The sequence below is a fragment of the Solea solea genome, chromosome 21, assembly GCF_958295425.1.
Source record: "Solea solea chromosome 21, fSolSol10.1, whole genome shotgun sequence".
Classification (NCBI taxonomy): Eukaryota; Metazoa; Chordata; class Actinopteri; order Pleuronectiformes; family Soleidae; genus Solea; species Solea solea.
Window position 1 is genome coordinate 131,996 of NC_081154.1, and position 14,684 is coordinate 146,679.

The window sequence follows — 14,684 nt, forward strand, 5'->3', positions numbered from 1 at the left end:
TGCTGGTCCTCTGCGGCTTCGTGTGGTCACTTGGTGTCACTGACGTCAACCTGAACATTGGATTTCAAACACTGGAGACAAAATCAGACATTTGAACTTAATGATGGAGGCACCAGTGTGTGTGTGTGTGTGTTTGTCACTTTCTCACTCAGAACCCAGAAAACACACAAACTTCTGATCACTTTTTTATTTTAGTCTGAAGCATTTCCTGTGTGTGTGTGTGTGTTAGAAGTAGCTTTGCAGAGGTTCTCCCAGAATGTTCTCCATCTCCTGAATGACTTTGTGAACCTGCTGCTCCACCTCCTCGCACTCATCTGAAAAACAAACGCACCCTGGTCACACACAGGAAGCGCTCGCAGGCAAACAGGAAGTCAGTTCCAGGTTCCTTCCAATTTTACAGCCATAAAATCTAAATAAATCCTGATGACTCTCATGAGACGCTATAATTGGAACTGCAGTAACCATTTTAAACACTAGTGGTCACTGTTTTACACATTTGACCTTTACATTTAAACATTTGTCTGTGAGTGTGTCTGTGTGAGTGTGTGTCTCACCCTCCATCAGTTCAGCCATGAATGGAACACTCTCTGGCAGCAGAATCACATAATTCTCCTTCAGTTTCGATGCTAACTCCTTTAGCATTAGCAGAGCAGCGAAGCGCACCTGAAGGGGAGGAGCATAATCACTTATTCACCACAGAAATGAAAGGATGAACACAAAGTGATTCAGGCTGTGTGAGTGAGTTAGTATCGAATATCGAGTGAGTGAGTGAGTCTCACTTTAGCGTTGCTGTGTCTCGTCTTCAGCAGAATCTGATAGTTGAGAGTTTTCCACTCAGAGTCGTCGGCCAGAGCCACAGAGAACTGACCTACACATGGAACCAGGTGTTTGACCACCCTCTGCTGGTAGACCTCCTGCCCACCCACCATGTTCTCCAACTGTACACACACACACACACACACACACACACAAGCACAAGCACAATAAATATTTTATAAAATAAAAGTTGCATGTAGATAAAAAAGACTGGAGTGCTAATAAAGTTAATCCTGAACACATCATTTGTGGTGGTGACTTCTGACCTGGTCGACCAGCGGGCTGAGGAGGGCGTCGGCTCGCTCCTTACTCAGAAAGTGCTGCGAGTCGTAGAGGAAGATCTTATAGAGACAGTCGAGGACAAACTGCAGCAGCAGAGACGTCTTCTGTTCGTCCACCTGAGACAAATCTGACGACCACAAAACCACGTCAACGTCACGTCTTTCATCCAAACACAACAATCAGCGCAAACCTGATCAATGTTCACCTGAGGTGGCGCTGTGCTTCTGTCGCAGCACGTCCGAAAAAGCTGTCACCAGATTTCCAGCAAACAGCACGAACAGACCTTTGAGTCGCTCTGCGACGCAGTCGGAGAGTCGGTAAAATGTCAACAGGCGATCGCGGCTGTCCGATTTACTCCAGTCAAAGAGCTGCGGAACAAAAACACAGAGTTAACGGGAGAAAAACAGAGTTAACGGGAGAAAAAACACGGAGTTAACGGGACAAAAACACGGAGTTAACGAGACAAAAACACAGAGTTAACGGGAGAAAAACACGGTGTTAACGGGACAAAAACACGGTGTTAACGGGAGAAAAACAGAGTTAACGGGAGAAAAACATGGAGTTAACGGGACAAAAACACGGAGTTAACGAGACAAAAACACAGAGTTAACGGGAGAAAAACACAGAGTTAACGGGAGAAAAACACGGTGTTAACGGGACAAAAACACGGTGTTAACGGAACAAAAACACGGTTTTAACGGGACAAAAACAGTTAACGGGACAAAAACACAGAGTTAACGGGAGAAAAACACGGAGTTAACAGAAGAAAAACCCGTTACCTTGAAGAAGAGCGGTCTGAACGTGACCTCAGACAGTTTCATCACCATGGCGAGAAGACAGTCGATCACATGACCCTCGACCTCTGACGTTTTCTCCAGGTCGCCCTGGAAACAAATGAAAGTTTGTGACGTCACAGAAACTCTGATGCTGGTGTCACGTGACCAGAGACAGACTGACCTGCTGCTGGTGTCACGTGACCAGAGACAGACTCACCTGACAGTGTCGGGCACGGAAGTCGAGGGCGGTGAGGAAGAAGGAGGTGAGCTCTGATTGGTGGAAGCTCAGCTGATCCTTCTCCATGTGAGTGATGTGATCCTTCAGCATGCTCATCAGCGCCCCCAGCTGAGCCTGAGGAGAGGTCAGAGAGGTCAAACCTGGTTCACACATGGTCCCAAAAAACAACCTCCAGCACCAATAAGAAAAATCAAACTAAACAGACAAACAGGCCCCGCCTCCAAAGGCTGATTGCATCACACGGTCTCTCACTGTCTCTTACTGTCTCTGTGAGACAATCACCTCCATATCCCTCACCTTCTTATCGACGACCATGAAGCTGTAGCACCTGGAGAGGGCGGGCAGTAGGACCCTGGGGGGCAGCTGTGTGGCGAGGGTTTTCCTGAGAGAGACGAGACGCAGAGACAACTGGACGAAGGACGAAGACAAGGAGGAAGAGGAGGAGTTCTCCACCAGCCGCGTCAGCCGACACACCTGCAGGAGGACAAAGAGTGGACAGGTGTTGCTGCGTCTTCAGGTGTCCTGAGGTGTCTTCAGGTGTCTTCAGGTGTCTCACCTGGACAGCGATGTCCTGCAGGTACGGGCTGATGAAGTGCGGCAGTGTCTCGGTGACTCTGTGGAGGGCGGTGACCGCGCTCAGCAGATAAACCTCATTGGTCAGCAGCTGCTTCCTGTCCGTCAGTGTGTGGAGAACGGCCGGCACCAACCTGAGGACATACGAGGACACACGGTCACTCAAGTCCCCGTCCTGGACATTGTTGTCTGTCCTCCGTCCTGTCCCACTCACCTGGGTAACTGAGGGATAGCGAGCGCCTTGAGCGCGGCGAGCACCTCGGCGGCGCAGAGCAGTGCGCTGCCCGTCACGTTCTTGTCTTCGTCTCCTGATGCGATGATGTCCACCGTCTGCAGCAGCACGGGGACAAACGCCTCCTGGTGGTCGGCGCCGAACTTGCGGCAGAGAAGCTTGAGGCTGTACAGCGCCGTCTGTCGGTTGATGGCTTGCTCCGCCTCGTTCTCTTGTTCCGCCTCCTGCTCTTGCTCCGCCTCCTGCTGTGGCACCCAAGTGTGACCTTTACCCACAATGCTCAGCAGGTCGGGGGTCAGCTGGAGCAGCATGTCCACCTGGAGACGGACGTTTGTTAGGGACGTGAGTGTGTGAATGTGTGAGCGCGTGAGCATGTGAATATATGAGCGTGTGAATATGTGAATTTGTGAGCGTGTGAATGTGTGAACACGTGAGCATGTGAATATATGAGCGTGTGAATATATGAGCGTGTGAATGTGTGAGCGTGTGAATGTATGAATGTGTGAATGTGTGAGCGTGTGAATGTATGAATGTGTGAGCGTGTGAATGTGTGAGCGTGTGAATATATGAGCGTGTGAATGTGTGAACATGTGAGTGTTTGAGCATGTGAACATGTGAATGTGAGCGTGTGAATATGTTACTGTGAGCGTGTGAATGTGTGACAATGTGAATGTGTGAGCTTGCGAACATGTTAACATGTGAGTGTTTGAGCACGTGAACACGTGAATATGCGAGTGTGTGAATATGTGACTTTGTGAGTGTGTGAACATGTGAGCGTTTGAATGTGTGAGCATGTGAATGTGTGAACATGTGAGTGTGTGAACGTGTGAATATGTGAATGTTTGAGCGTGTGAATGTGTGAGCGTTTGAGAATGTGAACACGTGAAAATGTGAGCATGTGAGTGTTTGACCTGCTGCAGGTCAAAGGTCACTGCAGTGGTTCTCTGCAGTTTGTTGTTCAGCAGCTCCATCGCTTTCCTCCTCACTGACGACAGCTGATTTCCCATCAGCCCCTTCATCACCGTGATGAACGTATCCGTGGGCAACAGAGCGTTGACCTGAGCAACGACATCACAACATCATTCAGGGAGTCAGCTGACCTCGACCTGACAAACAGTGCTGTAACATTCATATGTTACATATATAGACAGTGTCAGTGTGTAACCATGGTGATGTGGTCGTCTCAGACCTTGTCCAGGACGTCGTAGCTCTTGTTCAGCAGAACTCTCCAGAACTTGGCACTGGGTTTGTCGGCGTTGACCTCGACACCGCGAGCGACGCTGAGGATGTGACGCAAGATCTCCTCCAACAACCTGACACACGCGCACACACACACACACACAGTTCAGCTGCGTCTTCACACGGAACAAACACACACTGAGTTCGTAGTCAGGAGGGGGCAGGGCTAACCTCTGCTGCAGCTGCTGCAGAGGCTCGTCCATGACGTCACCGCCGTCAGCGACCTGAGACGAGGAAATAAAGACACGTTTGGATTCTTGTCCATAATTAAGGGAAGAATCTTTCAGGGTCAGGTTTCCATGGAAACGCCGCTCACCTTAGCAATGAAGGTGTCCGAGCCGAGCAGCTGAGCCGCGAACGACACGCTGAGGAACATGAAGTGTCTCAGCTCTTTGCTGCTGTGAGCGTCCACGCTGAAGATAAGCTCCTCCTCATGCTCCTCCCCCTTCTTCTTTGCTCCTCGGCGACTGACGCTGTGTTTCAACGGAGCTGAAGAAGGAGAAGAGGAAGAAGGAGAAGAGGAAGAAGGAGGAGGAAGAAGGAGAAGAGGAAGAAAGAGGAGAAGAGGAAGAAGGTTTCATTTATTCATTCACTCATTCATAGAGTTGTGTTGTTAAGAATCAATAACCCTCTCACTGTGATGGTCGTCGTGCGGCAGCTGCTGGAGGAACTTCAGAACTCTGATGATGGTGGTGATGACATCACTGACCTCAAAGTGACAACACACACTGACCCACAACTCTGTGTCCTCACCAACGTCCTACACACACACACACACACACACACAGACACGATTACCTCATTCTCTACAGTCTCATCCCAGGATGTGTGTCTGTCTGTGTTTGTGTGTCTGTCTCACCCTTTCACTCGTGGAGCTCGCTGCCTGGACGGCGTGCAGCTTGAAAAGGAGGAGCATGAGGACCCAGAGGAAGTGGGCGGGGCCCAGCGTGGTCACCAGCTGGGCGAGGATGGGCAGGCGGCGGTGGTCGGGCACATGTGGCAGCGCGTCGGCGAACACGTGCATGATTTTAGTGACGACGGCGAGGACGTGAGACGAAGACTGACCATCAGGGAGCGGGTGGGCCTGAAGGGGGAGGAGACTAATATTTAAACACTTTACATTCAGAGCGGACGGCGGGGGCGGCGGCTGCGACGGCGACCTGACCTTGATGAGCGCAGGTATGACCATCTCAACCGTCTTGTCGATGACTCTGAAGCTGTAGACGTCGTCCAGACGCAGGATGTTCGCACCCATGAAGGTGAAGATGGGCATGATGTTGTGAAGGACTTTCTCCTGCAGGGGGCGGCGAGGAGTCACAGGTCAGTGTTTTCACCACACACACGCACGCTGGTACACGCGCACGACATAGATAAAGATGTGATCATGTGACGTAGATAAAGACGATCATGTGACGTAGATAAAGACGATCATGTGACGCAGATCAAGACACGATCATGTGACGTAGATAAAGACACGATCATGTGACGTAGATAAAGACGCGATCACGTGACGTAGATAAAAACGCGATCACGTGACGTAGATAAAGACGCGATCATGTGATGTAGATAAAGACGATCATGTGACGTAGATAAAGACGATCATGTGACGTAGATAAAGACGATCATGTGACGCAGATAAAGACACGATCATGTGACGTAGATAAAGACGCGATCACGTGACGTAGATAAAAACGCGATCACGTGACGTAGATAAAGACGCGATCATGTGACGTAGATAAAGACACGGTCATGTGACGTAGATAAAGACGATCATGTGACGTAGATAGACGTGATCATGTGACGTAGATAGACGTGATCATGTGACGCAGATAAAGACGATCATGTGACGCAGATAAAGACGATCATGTGACGCAGATAAAGACACGATCATGTGACGTAGATAAAGACGCGATCACGTGACGTAGATAAAAACGCGATCACGTGACGTAGATAAAGACGCGATCATGTGATGTAGATAAAGACGATCATGTGACGTAGATAAAGACGATCATGTGACGTAGATAAAGACACGATCATGTGACGTAGATAAAGACGATTATGTGACGTAGATAAAGACACGATCATGTGACGTAGATAAAGACGATTATGTGACGTAGATAAAGACACGATCATGTGACGTAGATAAAGACGATCATGTGACGTAGATAAAGACGCGATCATGTGACGTAGATAAAGACGCGATCATGTGACGTAGATAAAGACGCGATCATGTGACGCAGATAAAGACACGATCATGTGACGTAGATAAAGACGATCATGTGACGTAGATAAAGACGCGATCATGTGACGTAGATAAAGACACGATCATGTGACGTAGATGAAGACGCGATCATGTGACGCAGATAAAGACGATCATGTGGCGTAGATAAAGACACGATCATGTGACGTAGATAAAGACGATCATGTGACGTAGATAAAGACACGATCATGTGTTTCAGACTCACAGGGAAAATGGTGGCGGCGGTGGCGAGCAGCAGCAGAGCGTGATGATGCGTCTGCGGCACGTCCGTCGCTCTGATGCACTGAACCACCAGCTCCACGCTGAACTTATCCTCCTCCAGAACATCTGCACAGACCAGAGCAGCAGAACTCAGAGACAAGTGCCACAGTCATTAAACTCCGCCCACAGCGCAGTGTGCACGTACCGGGGGGCGGGGCTCCGCCTTCAGGAGACAGTCTGTGGCAGATGTTGAGCAGACAGCTGAGCAGCAGCTGCTTGGTGTACTCCATGTGATCCACCGAGCTCGGCTCCAGACTCCTGCAGACAGAAGACCCGAGTGAGACCAGGTCACATGACCTCACACGCCCCGCCCACACACCCAAGTGTACCTGGAGAGCAGAGAGAACAGCACCGGCACCAGAGTGTGACCTCTCTTCAGCTTCTTCTTATGCTGCAGCAGCTCCAGGATCAACGTGACTCTCTGCCACGGCACAGCGCCCCCTTCTGGACAAACCTCGCCACCGTCCTGAGGTTTCCTGAACAATGAAAATCACTTTATGCACCAATAATAAAACCTGGTTCAGGATCGGACTTAAACCTGGTTCAGAGTCCCAGGATCAGACTTAAACCTGGTTCAGTCTCAGGATCAGACCAAGACCTGGTTCAGTACCTCAGAGACATCTTGCTCCGCCTGGTCTGCTGCACGGTCTCCGTCCCTCTCGGCCTCTCTGGTGGAGACAGCTCATTGGCCACGAGTTGACCATCGACCGAGATCTGGCAGAGACAACAGTGGACATGAAGGAGAGGACACAGGAGAGGACAGAGGAGAGGAGACAGGAGAGGACAGCTGCTGACTCACCCCTTTAAAGACACTGTTGATGGTATTGGCCACCAGGGGGCTCTGGTTCTCCAGCAGCAGGTCAAACATCACCGTCAGCAGCTTCTGCTGAACCTTCTCGTCTCCGAGAGCTGAGAAGAACGACTTTGTGATCTGAGGAGAGGAGACGAGACAAGGAGACCCGGTTTGAACACAGGTTTATCCCTGTTTTAATCCTGGATTAAACACAGATTTATCCCTGTTTTAATCTCAGGTTGAAGTGGCAGGGCTGACCTGTTCCAGCGCACTGATCTGGCAGCTGGGGACGTCGGGGTGCAGCTGGGTCGAGGTCTTCAGAGCCCGGACGAACAGATCCAGACTGGTCTGGTCTTTGGTCAGCAGCACGGCCGACGTCTCGTTGAACTTGGCGAGGACCAGCTGCGCGAGCTGAGCCTCGGAGCGCAGCAGCGCCGGCGTGTCGGGACTCTGCTCCAGGAGCCGGTCCAGAAGAGGAAGCAGACCCGACAGGACGGACTAAGGGACACAGGGGGCGGAGTTAGACATCAGTTAGTGAGTGGCATTACCTGCGCGTGTGGCGTGGAACCCTCACCTCTCCGTTAACGAGGCTCAGCGCTTGCAGTAGCGCAGTGGCGCTGTAGGACGGACAGCGGGACGTGTGGACGCTCTGCAGCAGCTGCTGCATGGACGCTCGCAGCGTCTCCCGACGCGTCCCCACTTTACTGGACGACGTCTCGTCATCGAGGACGGCGAGAGCCTACGGGGTCACAGCAGGGGTCACAGGTCAAAAACAGCCTAACCACAACCGGCGGAACAGTGGCGGCGTTCTCACCGTGCTCAGGTAGGCGGGGTCAGCGATGATCTCCTCTGATGTCATCAGCAGCTTCTCTGTGATTGGCTGATAAAGAGACGAGGCCACACCCGAAAAACTCTGCAGGGCGGCGACGGCCGAGCGCCGGACGTCACGCAGCGGAGACGAGAGACAAGACAGCAGGGACGGGATCACTGAGAGACAGACAGGCAGATAAACAGAGAGAGAGAGACAGACATGCAGATAGACAGGTTTAAACACAGGTTAATCTCTGGTTAACCTCTGGCATAAACACAGATTAGCAGTTGGTTCTGACCTGGTGAGTCTGCGGCCGACAGCTCCTCCAGTGTAGCGAGCGGCTGGACGCTCAGAATAGCTCCGCCCATGCGCAGAGTGCGAGTCTGCAGGACAGCGTCCACCTTCAAGTCCAGCTGGTCGTCATGGTTACCGCCGTAGCCCCACAGCAGACACAGGAACCTGAAGAGCATCAGCGGCTCACGCAGATGGACCTGAGACAGACGGAGACCACGTCACCGACACTGCACCGGGAACCAGATCTCTGTGACATCACAGTTTTTAAATCTCACCTGGAGGAGGAGCTTCATCAGCGGCCTGAAGCTGCTCGCGGTTGTCCCATCTGCGGCGCCGCTGACGACAACACTGAAGACACGACACAGAAGTCCCAGGTAACAACAGCTGTTTGTGTCCATCTTCTCTGGATTCCACCACGAGTCACCTGACGGACAGACACAGACTTTTGGATTGTTCTTGTATTAAAGTGATTTTACTGTATATAGCTGGTTGCACAGACACACACAGACAGACAGACACACACACACACACACACACACACACACACCTTTAAAGGAAGTATCGTGACATTTCAGGAAGGAGATAAAGTGTTGCAGCAGCGTCATCAGAGCGTAAACGTATCCTCGCCGCTCGCAGCCGTTCACCAACAGAGTCAGAGCCTCGGGGAAAGAAGAGGGGACAGACACGGGACGCTCCACTTCCTGTCAACACACAGGAAGTCAAAGAAATAAGATGAGACTAAAACACAACAATGGACTTTTCTAAATAAAAGACCACACAGTTTTCAAAATAAAAGACTCTTCTCATCCGTGATTAAACGTGTGAAAGGTCTCACCTGAGCCTCTGCCTCTGTGCTGATGAGCTCCAGCAGGGGGCGCTCCAGCAGCGTGTACAGCCTGTGAGCAGTGAGCAGGTGCTGCGTCCCGCTCAGCTCACCCAGGCTGAGCAGCAGAGTCTGGGTCAGCACCAGGAAGGACATCCGGTCCCTGAGGGCGGAGCCTCGCTGCTCCTCCACCAGCAGAGCCAGTTTCTCCAGCTGTGAGAGGAGAAAGAAAAACAGAGCGCCACCTGCTGCTCATCATCTGCAATTCATCACAGAATCCAGACTGAAATTAAAAACTTACCGCTTCCCGTTTGGAAAAGTGCTCCATGTTTGCCAGGTTGTTGGTCAGCGTGGACACGAGACGCTCATTAACCACACCCACAAAGTTACGCACACAGCTTTTCTTCACCAGCTGCTCCATCTCTGAGAGAATAGATGAGAACAGGTGATAGAACAGGTGAGAGAACAGGTGAGAGAGCAGATGAGAGAGCAGATGAGAACAGGTGAGAGAGCAGATGAGAACAGGTAGACAGGTGAGAACAGGAGAGAACAGGAGAGAGAGAACAGGAGAGAACAGATGAGAATAGGTGAGAGAGAACAGGTGCGAACAGGAAACATTGAATCAGCTCAGCATGGTCTGAATTTGACGTTGTTACCTTTCGCCCAGGTGACGGTGAGCGGGTGTCGGGCGAGGACAGAGGAGCGGGCGACGCAGGCAGCGAGTCTCAGCTGAGCCGAGTCAGGCCGAGCGTCACTGATCACCAGAAAGGGAAGCAGCTTCCAGCCGACAGCGCCGCCCTTTCCCAGCCGAGGGTCGGAGAGTAAACGCACCGCCTCCTTCAGCACCGGCAGCCTGGAGGAGAACAACACAATAACTGCAATTTACAGACGTACATGAACACATCGTGTCACTGACCACTGCTCAGACACACACAGTGACAGTAAACGTGTGTGTGTTTGTCACTGACCACTGCTCAGACACACACACGTCCTCTCTGTGCATCAGTGACAGTAAACATGTCTCCGTGTGCTCTGGCTCCAAAACATCAAACAGCTCCTGAAACAACAGAAATATAAGAACGATTAAAAAGACACTGATGTAAAAGGGCCGTTTCCATGGTAACAGCAGCCAGCACTGACCTCCAGGACTTTGAGAGCGGCAGCCACGACCTCGGGCACGTCGTCATTCAGACGATCTGTGACGGCGTCTTTCAGGAAGGGCGTGTCCAGACTCTGCTGAGACGAGACCACGCCCATCAAATGCTCCACGGCCGAGACTCGAACCGACGGCAGCGGATGTTTGAGGCTGAGGAACAGAGACGTTTCCATGTCGTCCACAATCTACACAACAAACACACACATGAGAGGAAGACAACAGAGACGTGTCCAAGTCGTCCACAATCTACACAACACACACACAGACACAGACACACACAGACACGCGCACACACAGACACACACACCTGGAACTTTCCGCCGCTCACAGACAACAACAGGAAGTGATGAAACAGACGTTTGTGCTCGGGGCTGCTGAGGTCGGTAACATGACCTGCGAGGACAGCCTCCAGCGCTCCGGAGTATCTGCAGGAGGAGAAACATGAGGGTTCACGGTGTGACTTCTGACCTCTGACCTCTGACAAATCTGTTTGTACCTGGACTCAAAGAGTCTGACGACAGGCAGCAGACGCCGGTCCTTCTCAGCAGAGATGTCCGTCTGACTCAGATACTCCAGCAACAGCAAACTACAGACAGACAGACAGACATCAGTGCTGACCTCTGACAACACAAAAGACTCAGACCCATGTGGACTCACCGCGCCACGGTTTGGTCCAGACCTCCGGTCAGAGGAACCGTCTTCAGGACAGAATCCAGTAAAGCCAGCTCGTCCGTCTCACCTGTGAGCAGAGACACAGCAGGTAAACACCGCCCCTGACCTGACACTGATGACATCACACCCTCAGTGCTCACCTGAGCTGCAGGTGAAGACCCGGTGGATCAGGTACGGCAGCAGGCGGGTCAGGAGAGGAGAGACATCGTGAACCGCGGCCATGACGTGCAGCGTAGAGACCAGCGTTGGCATCGAGCACAGCTGACTGAGAGCTCTGAGGACCGAGACGGGTGAGACGGGTGAGACACTAGGAGGACAGTCTGACCGTAGGATGTGTGCTTCACATAAAGAGGAAGCGCCATCTACCTGTGTCCGGCAGCGCCCTCTTTCTGGTGCTGCAGCAGCACGATGAGGCAGCCCAGACCTTCTTTAGCCAGGACCGGGTCTTTGACCAGAGACCTGCAGACGTGGACCGACAGACTGTCCACCAGACCCTGGTCCATCAAAACCTTCACCGACAACTCACACACCAGCATGTAACTGGCAGCTTTGTAGTCACTCAGAGACGACTTCAGACCCTGCAGGAGAAGGAGGAGGAGGAGGAGGAGGAGCAGCAGCAGGAGGAGGAGGAGCATTAGGAGGAGGACAAGAAGAAGGAGCAGACTGTATGAGTTGTGGTCATACAGTCCCGCAGTCAAACAGTGAATGACAAGCCAACTTCCTCACCCTCTGGACAAACGGCAGAAGTTTGGCGATGATGGCGTCAGACACCGAGTCCACGGCGTCCAGAGCGGAGACGACGGTGGACGCGTAGAAGGAGAAGATCACTCTGAGCTGAGGACAACTCCCCGAGTGTCCAGAGTACGCCTGCAGGACGAGGAGGAGGAGGAGTCAGAGGAGAGGGACGAGTCAGTCTTTCGCACACATGAAAACCAACATGGCTTCTCCTCTGGATGTATTAGGCCCCGCCTCCTCTCCAGGTGTACTTACCTGGATGCTGCGGGTTACGAGGGTGCAGATGAAGTCCATGAAGCTCAGGTCAGTGTAACAGTGAGTGACCAGAGCTGCTCTGGACAACGGCACACCCGCTTTCTACACAAACACAAACACAACACTCTGTAAATGCCGCTGAGAGGACGGCAGAGGGCAGAGGTCAAAGGTCAGGGGGTCAGACCTGGAGGCAGTGCAGCCAGTTCCAGCGGTGGGTGGAGTCTCCGATCTTCAGCAGCTGCAAAACTCTGACGAACACTTTGGTGTCGTGGTACGGAAGAACGCAGGCGAGCAGAGCGTCCGCGTTGTACAGGTGCACGTGGAAGCTACCACACACAAACGACAACGTCAACACAAACGACACAAACAACGTCAACGCAAACAAGACAAACAACGACAACGTCAAGACAAAACGACAACACAAACAACGTCAACACAAACAACGTCAACACAAACATAAACTTTAACACAAATGACGACACAAACAACATCAACACAAGCGTCAAACCAAGCGTCAACACAAACAACGTCAACACAAACGATGTCAACACAAACGACGTCAACACAAACGACAACACAAACAACATCAACGCAAACAACAACACAAACAACGTCAACACAAACGACAACACAAACAATGTCAACACAAACAACGTCAACACAAACAATATCAACGCAAACAACAACACAAACAACAACGTCAACACAAACGACGTCAACACAAACGACAACACGTGAACACGGCGGTGACGGCGGCGTGCAAGGACGTACCGGTGGATCAGCCACTCCAGACACTTGTGAGCTGGTTTGAGGAGGAAGTACGGCGAGAGGCGGGCGAGGAAGAGCGAGATGCCGGCGTCCAGTTTGGCGTTCACGTCTTTGGACTGAACGCTTCGCTCCAGTGTCAGCGACGCACGGCTGAACAGCGTGTCCTGGAACTCCAGGAACAACGGTTCGATTCCCAGCAGCTCCTCGAGCCCGGTGCAGCCTGGAGGCGGCGACGACGTCAGAGGGGGCGGGGTTAAAAGTTTGACCGTTAAAGAGAAGTGGAGGACAGCAAATGAGGGGGGTGGGGCTTACCCAGGGCATAGAAGGTGCTTCTGTCCATGGTGGCTGCATCTTTGGGGTCAAAGAGCAGCGAGACGACCTCACTGCGGGTCAACAGGTCAGGGTCACTCTGAGGCAGCGCCAGGCGCTTCAGCTGATGAGCCAACGACGTCATGGCAATGCTTTCTTTAATCTGACACAGAATATTATTATTATTACGTCATATTGTATAATGATACATTGTTTTATTATGTCAATGATATTCTTCGAATTATTCTATAAACAAACATGCAGACAGAAATGAAAATTAGACACTATTGGTGAAGGGAGACGTCAAAAGAACGCTATTCAAGTGACTTTACGCTAACATTAATTCATGCCGAATTAAAGAGCGAAACATTTTGGTTAAGGTGAAGTATTAAAACCACTTAAAATCACACGCGATCTCTTTCTGACACACGAGGGAACTTTACATACGCAGTTATGTCAGTGGAGTTCAGTGCGTACGTAAGTTCCAGTGAGTAAAATGTGCCGGTTTACGAGTGCAGAGAGTGCGGAGAGTTCTCCGCTAACACTCACGAACACGTTACAACGCACAACAACAACTCGGTCGGTTTAAATGAGCCTTCCTTAATTAGCTGTTAAACATGTGTGTTTGCTGTGTTTCGGCTAGCTGTTGCTAGCTGTTTAAACATAAAACCTGGAGAACGTGGAGGAAAAACGTCTGTAAACCAAAGACATTTAAAGTTTGAATCCCGTCACAAAAGTGTGAAAACACACAGAGTAGAAAGAAGATGAGAAGAAGAAAAGCAGACCTTTTCTCTGTTACTCAACAAACACGTTGTTGGTGGAAGAAATGACCTCGCGATGATTCTGCTTCCGGTTCAAATAACTTTGACGCTTCCTGCGGCAGGGAGATGATTCACTGCAGCTCACTTCCGCCTTCGCCTGTGTTTTAACAAAAACAACAACAATCACCATTTTCTTTTCAGACAGAGTTGGGCTTTAGTTATAAACGGTCAGAAAATTACGTCATTTAATTTGTGCAAATGACAATCTCTGTGAATACCGTACGTACGTTACGTAAATATTTCCACTCGCCATGACATTTTTTCACTTTTCTTCTTTCATGCCCTCAGTCAGCTGAGATGGGAACAGCGCCCCAGTGTAAAACACTGTGCTCCACTGTGCAGCCACCAACAGCACACTTGTCCCTCCGCGTTGACATAATACCGCTCTTCCTCCCTCGCCTGCACTCTCGCAGGGACAAGGTGGAGCTAAGGTGGAGCTAAGGTGGAGCTCTCCAAGTAAACTTACTGGTGGGTGGTAACATTCGCGGTGAAATGCGCATGCTATCGTCATAATGCGCAGGGAATTCAACATCGTGTGTTTTATCGCCTATACTTACACTAAGGGGGACC

General features: G+C 51.2%; 1 protein-coding gene across 1 annotated transcript; it reads right to left on the minus strand.

Annotated features, from left to right (window-relative positions):
- Positions 1 to 172: 172 nt before the first annotated feature.
- Positions 173 to 14,525, minus strand: heatr1 (HEAT repeat containing 1). Its single transcript, XM_058620697.1, has 45 exons — positions 14,342 to 14,525; positions 14,079 to 14,211; positions 13,297 to 13,456; positions 12,988 to 13,204; positions 12,401 to 12,542; positions 12,217 to 12,318; positions 11,953 to 12,093; positions 11,593 to 11,804; positions 11,367 to 11,500; positions 11,212 to 11,293; positions 11,051 to 11,140; positions 10,862 to 10,979; positions 10,539 to 10,739; positions 10,367 to 10,455; positions 10,055 to 10,251; positions 9,700 to 9,821; positions 9,411 to 9,611; positions 9,123 to 9,276; positions 8,851 to 8,999; positions 8,580 to 8,772; positions 8,285 to 8,457; positions 8,045 to 8,209; positions 7,729 to 7,968; positions 7,477 to 7,608; positions 7,288 to 7,391; positions 7,007 to 7,153; positions 6,823 to 6,935; positions 6,622 to 6,743; positions 5,322 to 5,450; positions 5,016 to 5,240; positions 4,793 to 4,916; positions 4,473 to 4,645; positions 4,328 to 4,380; positions 4,107 to 4,230; positions 3,829 to 3,975; positions 2,900 to 3,234; positions 2,669 to 2,819; positions 2,410 to 2,586; positions 2,092 to 2,226; positions 1,878 to 1,982; positions 1,304 to 1,466; positions 1,083 to 1,225; positions 780 to 938; positions 555 to 663; positions 173 to 314 (listed from the first exon to the last, which is right to left on the minus strand). The coding sequence occupies exons 3-45, from the start codon at positions 13,436 to 13,438 to the stop codon at positions 226 to 228; spliced, it is 6,423 nt and encodes a 2,140-aa protein (XP_058476680.1). The 5' UTR covers positions 13,439 to 13,456; positions 14,079 to 14,211; positions 14,342 to 14,525; the 3' UTR covers positions 173 to 225.
- Positions 14,526 to 14,684: the final 159 nt, after the last annotated feature.

Coding starts and splice junctions, on each gene's coding strand:
- heatr1 (XM_058620697.1), bottom strand. CDS start 13,438: ATGACGTCGTTGGCTCATCAGCTGAAGCGCCTGGCGCTGCCTCAGAGT. Junction 7,392..7,476: donor TCAACAGTGTCTTTAAAGGG/GTGAGTCAGCAG, acceptor TGTCTCTGCCAG/ATCTCGGTCGATGGTCAACT. Junction 4,381..4,472: donor CGGACACCTTCATTGCTAAG/GTGAGCGGCGTT, acceptor TCCTCGTCTCAG/GTCGCTGACGGCGGTGACGT.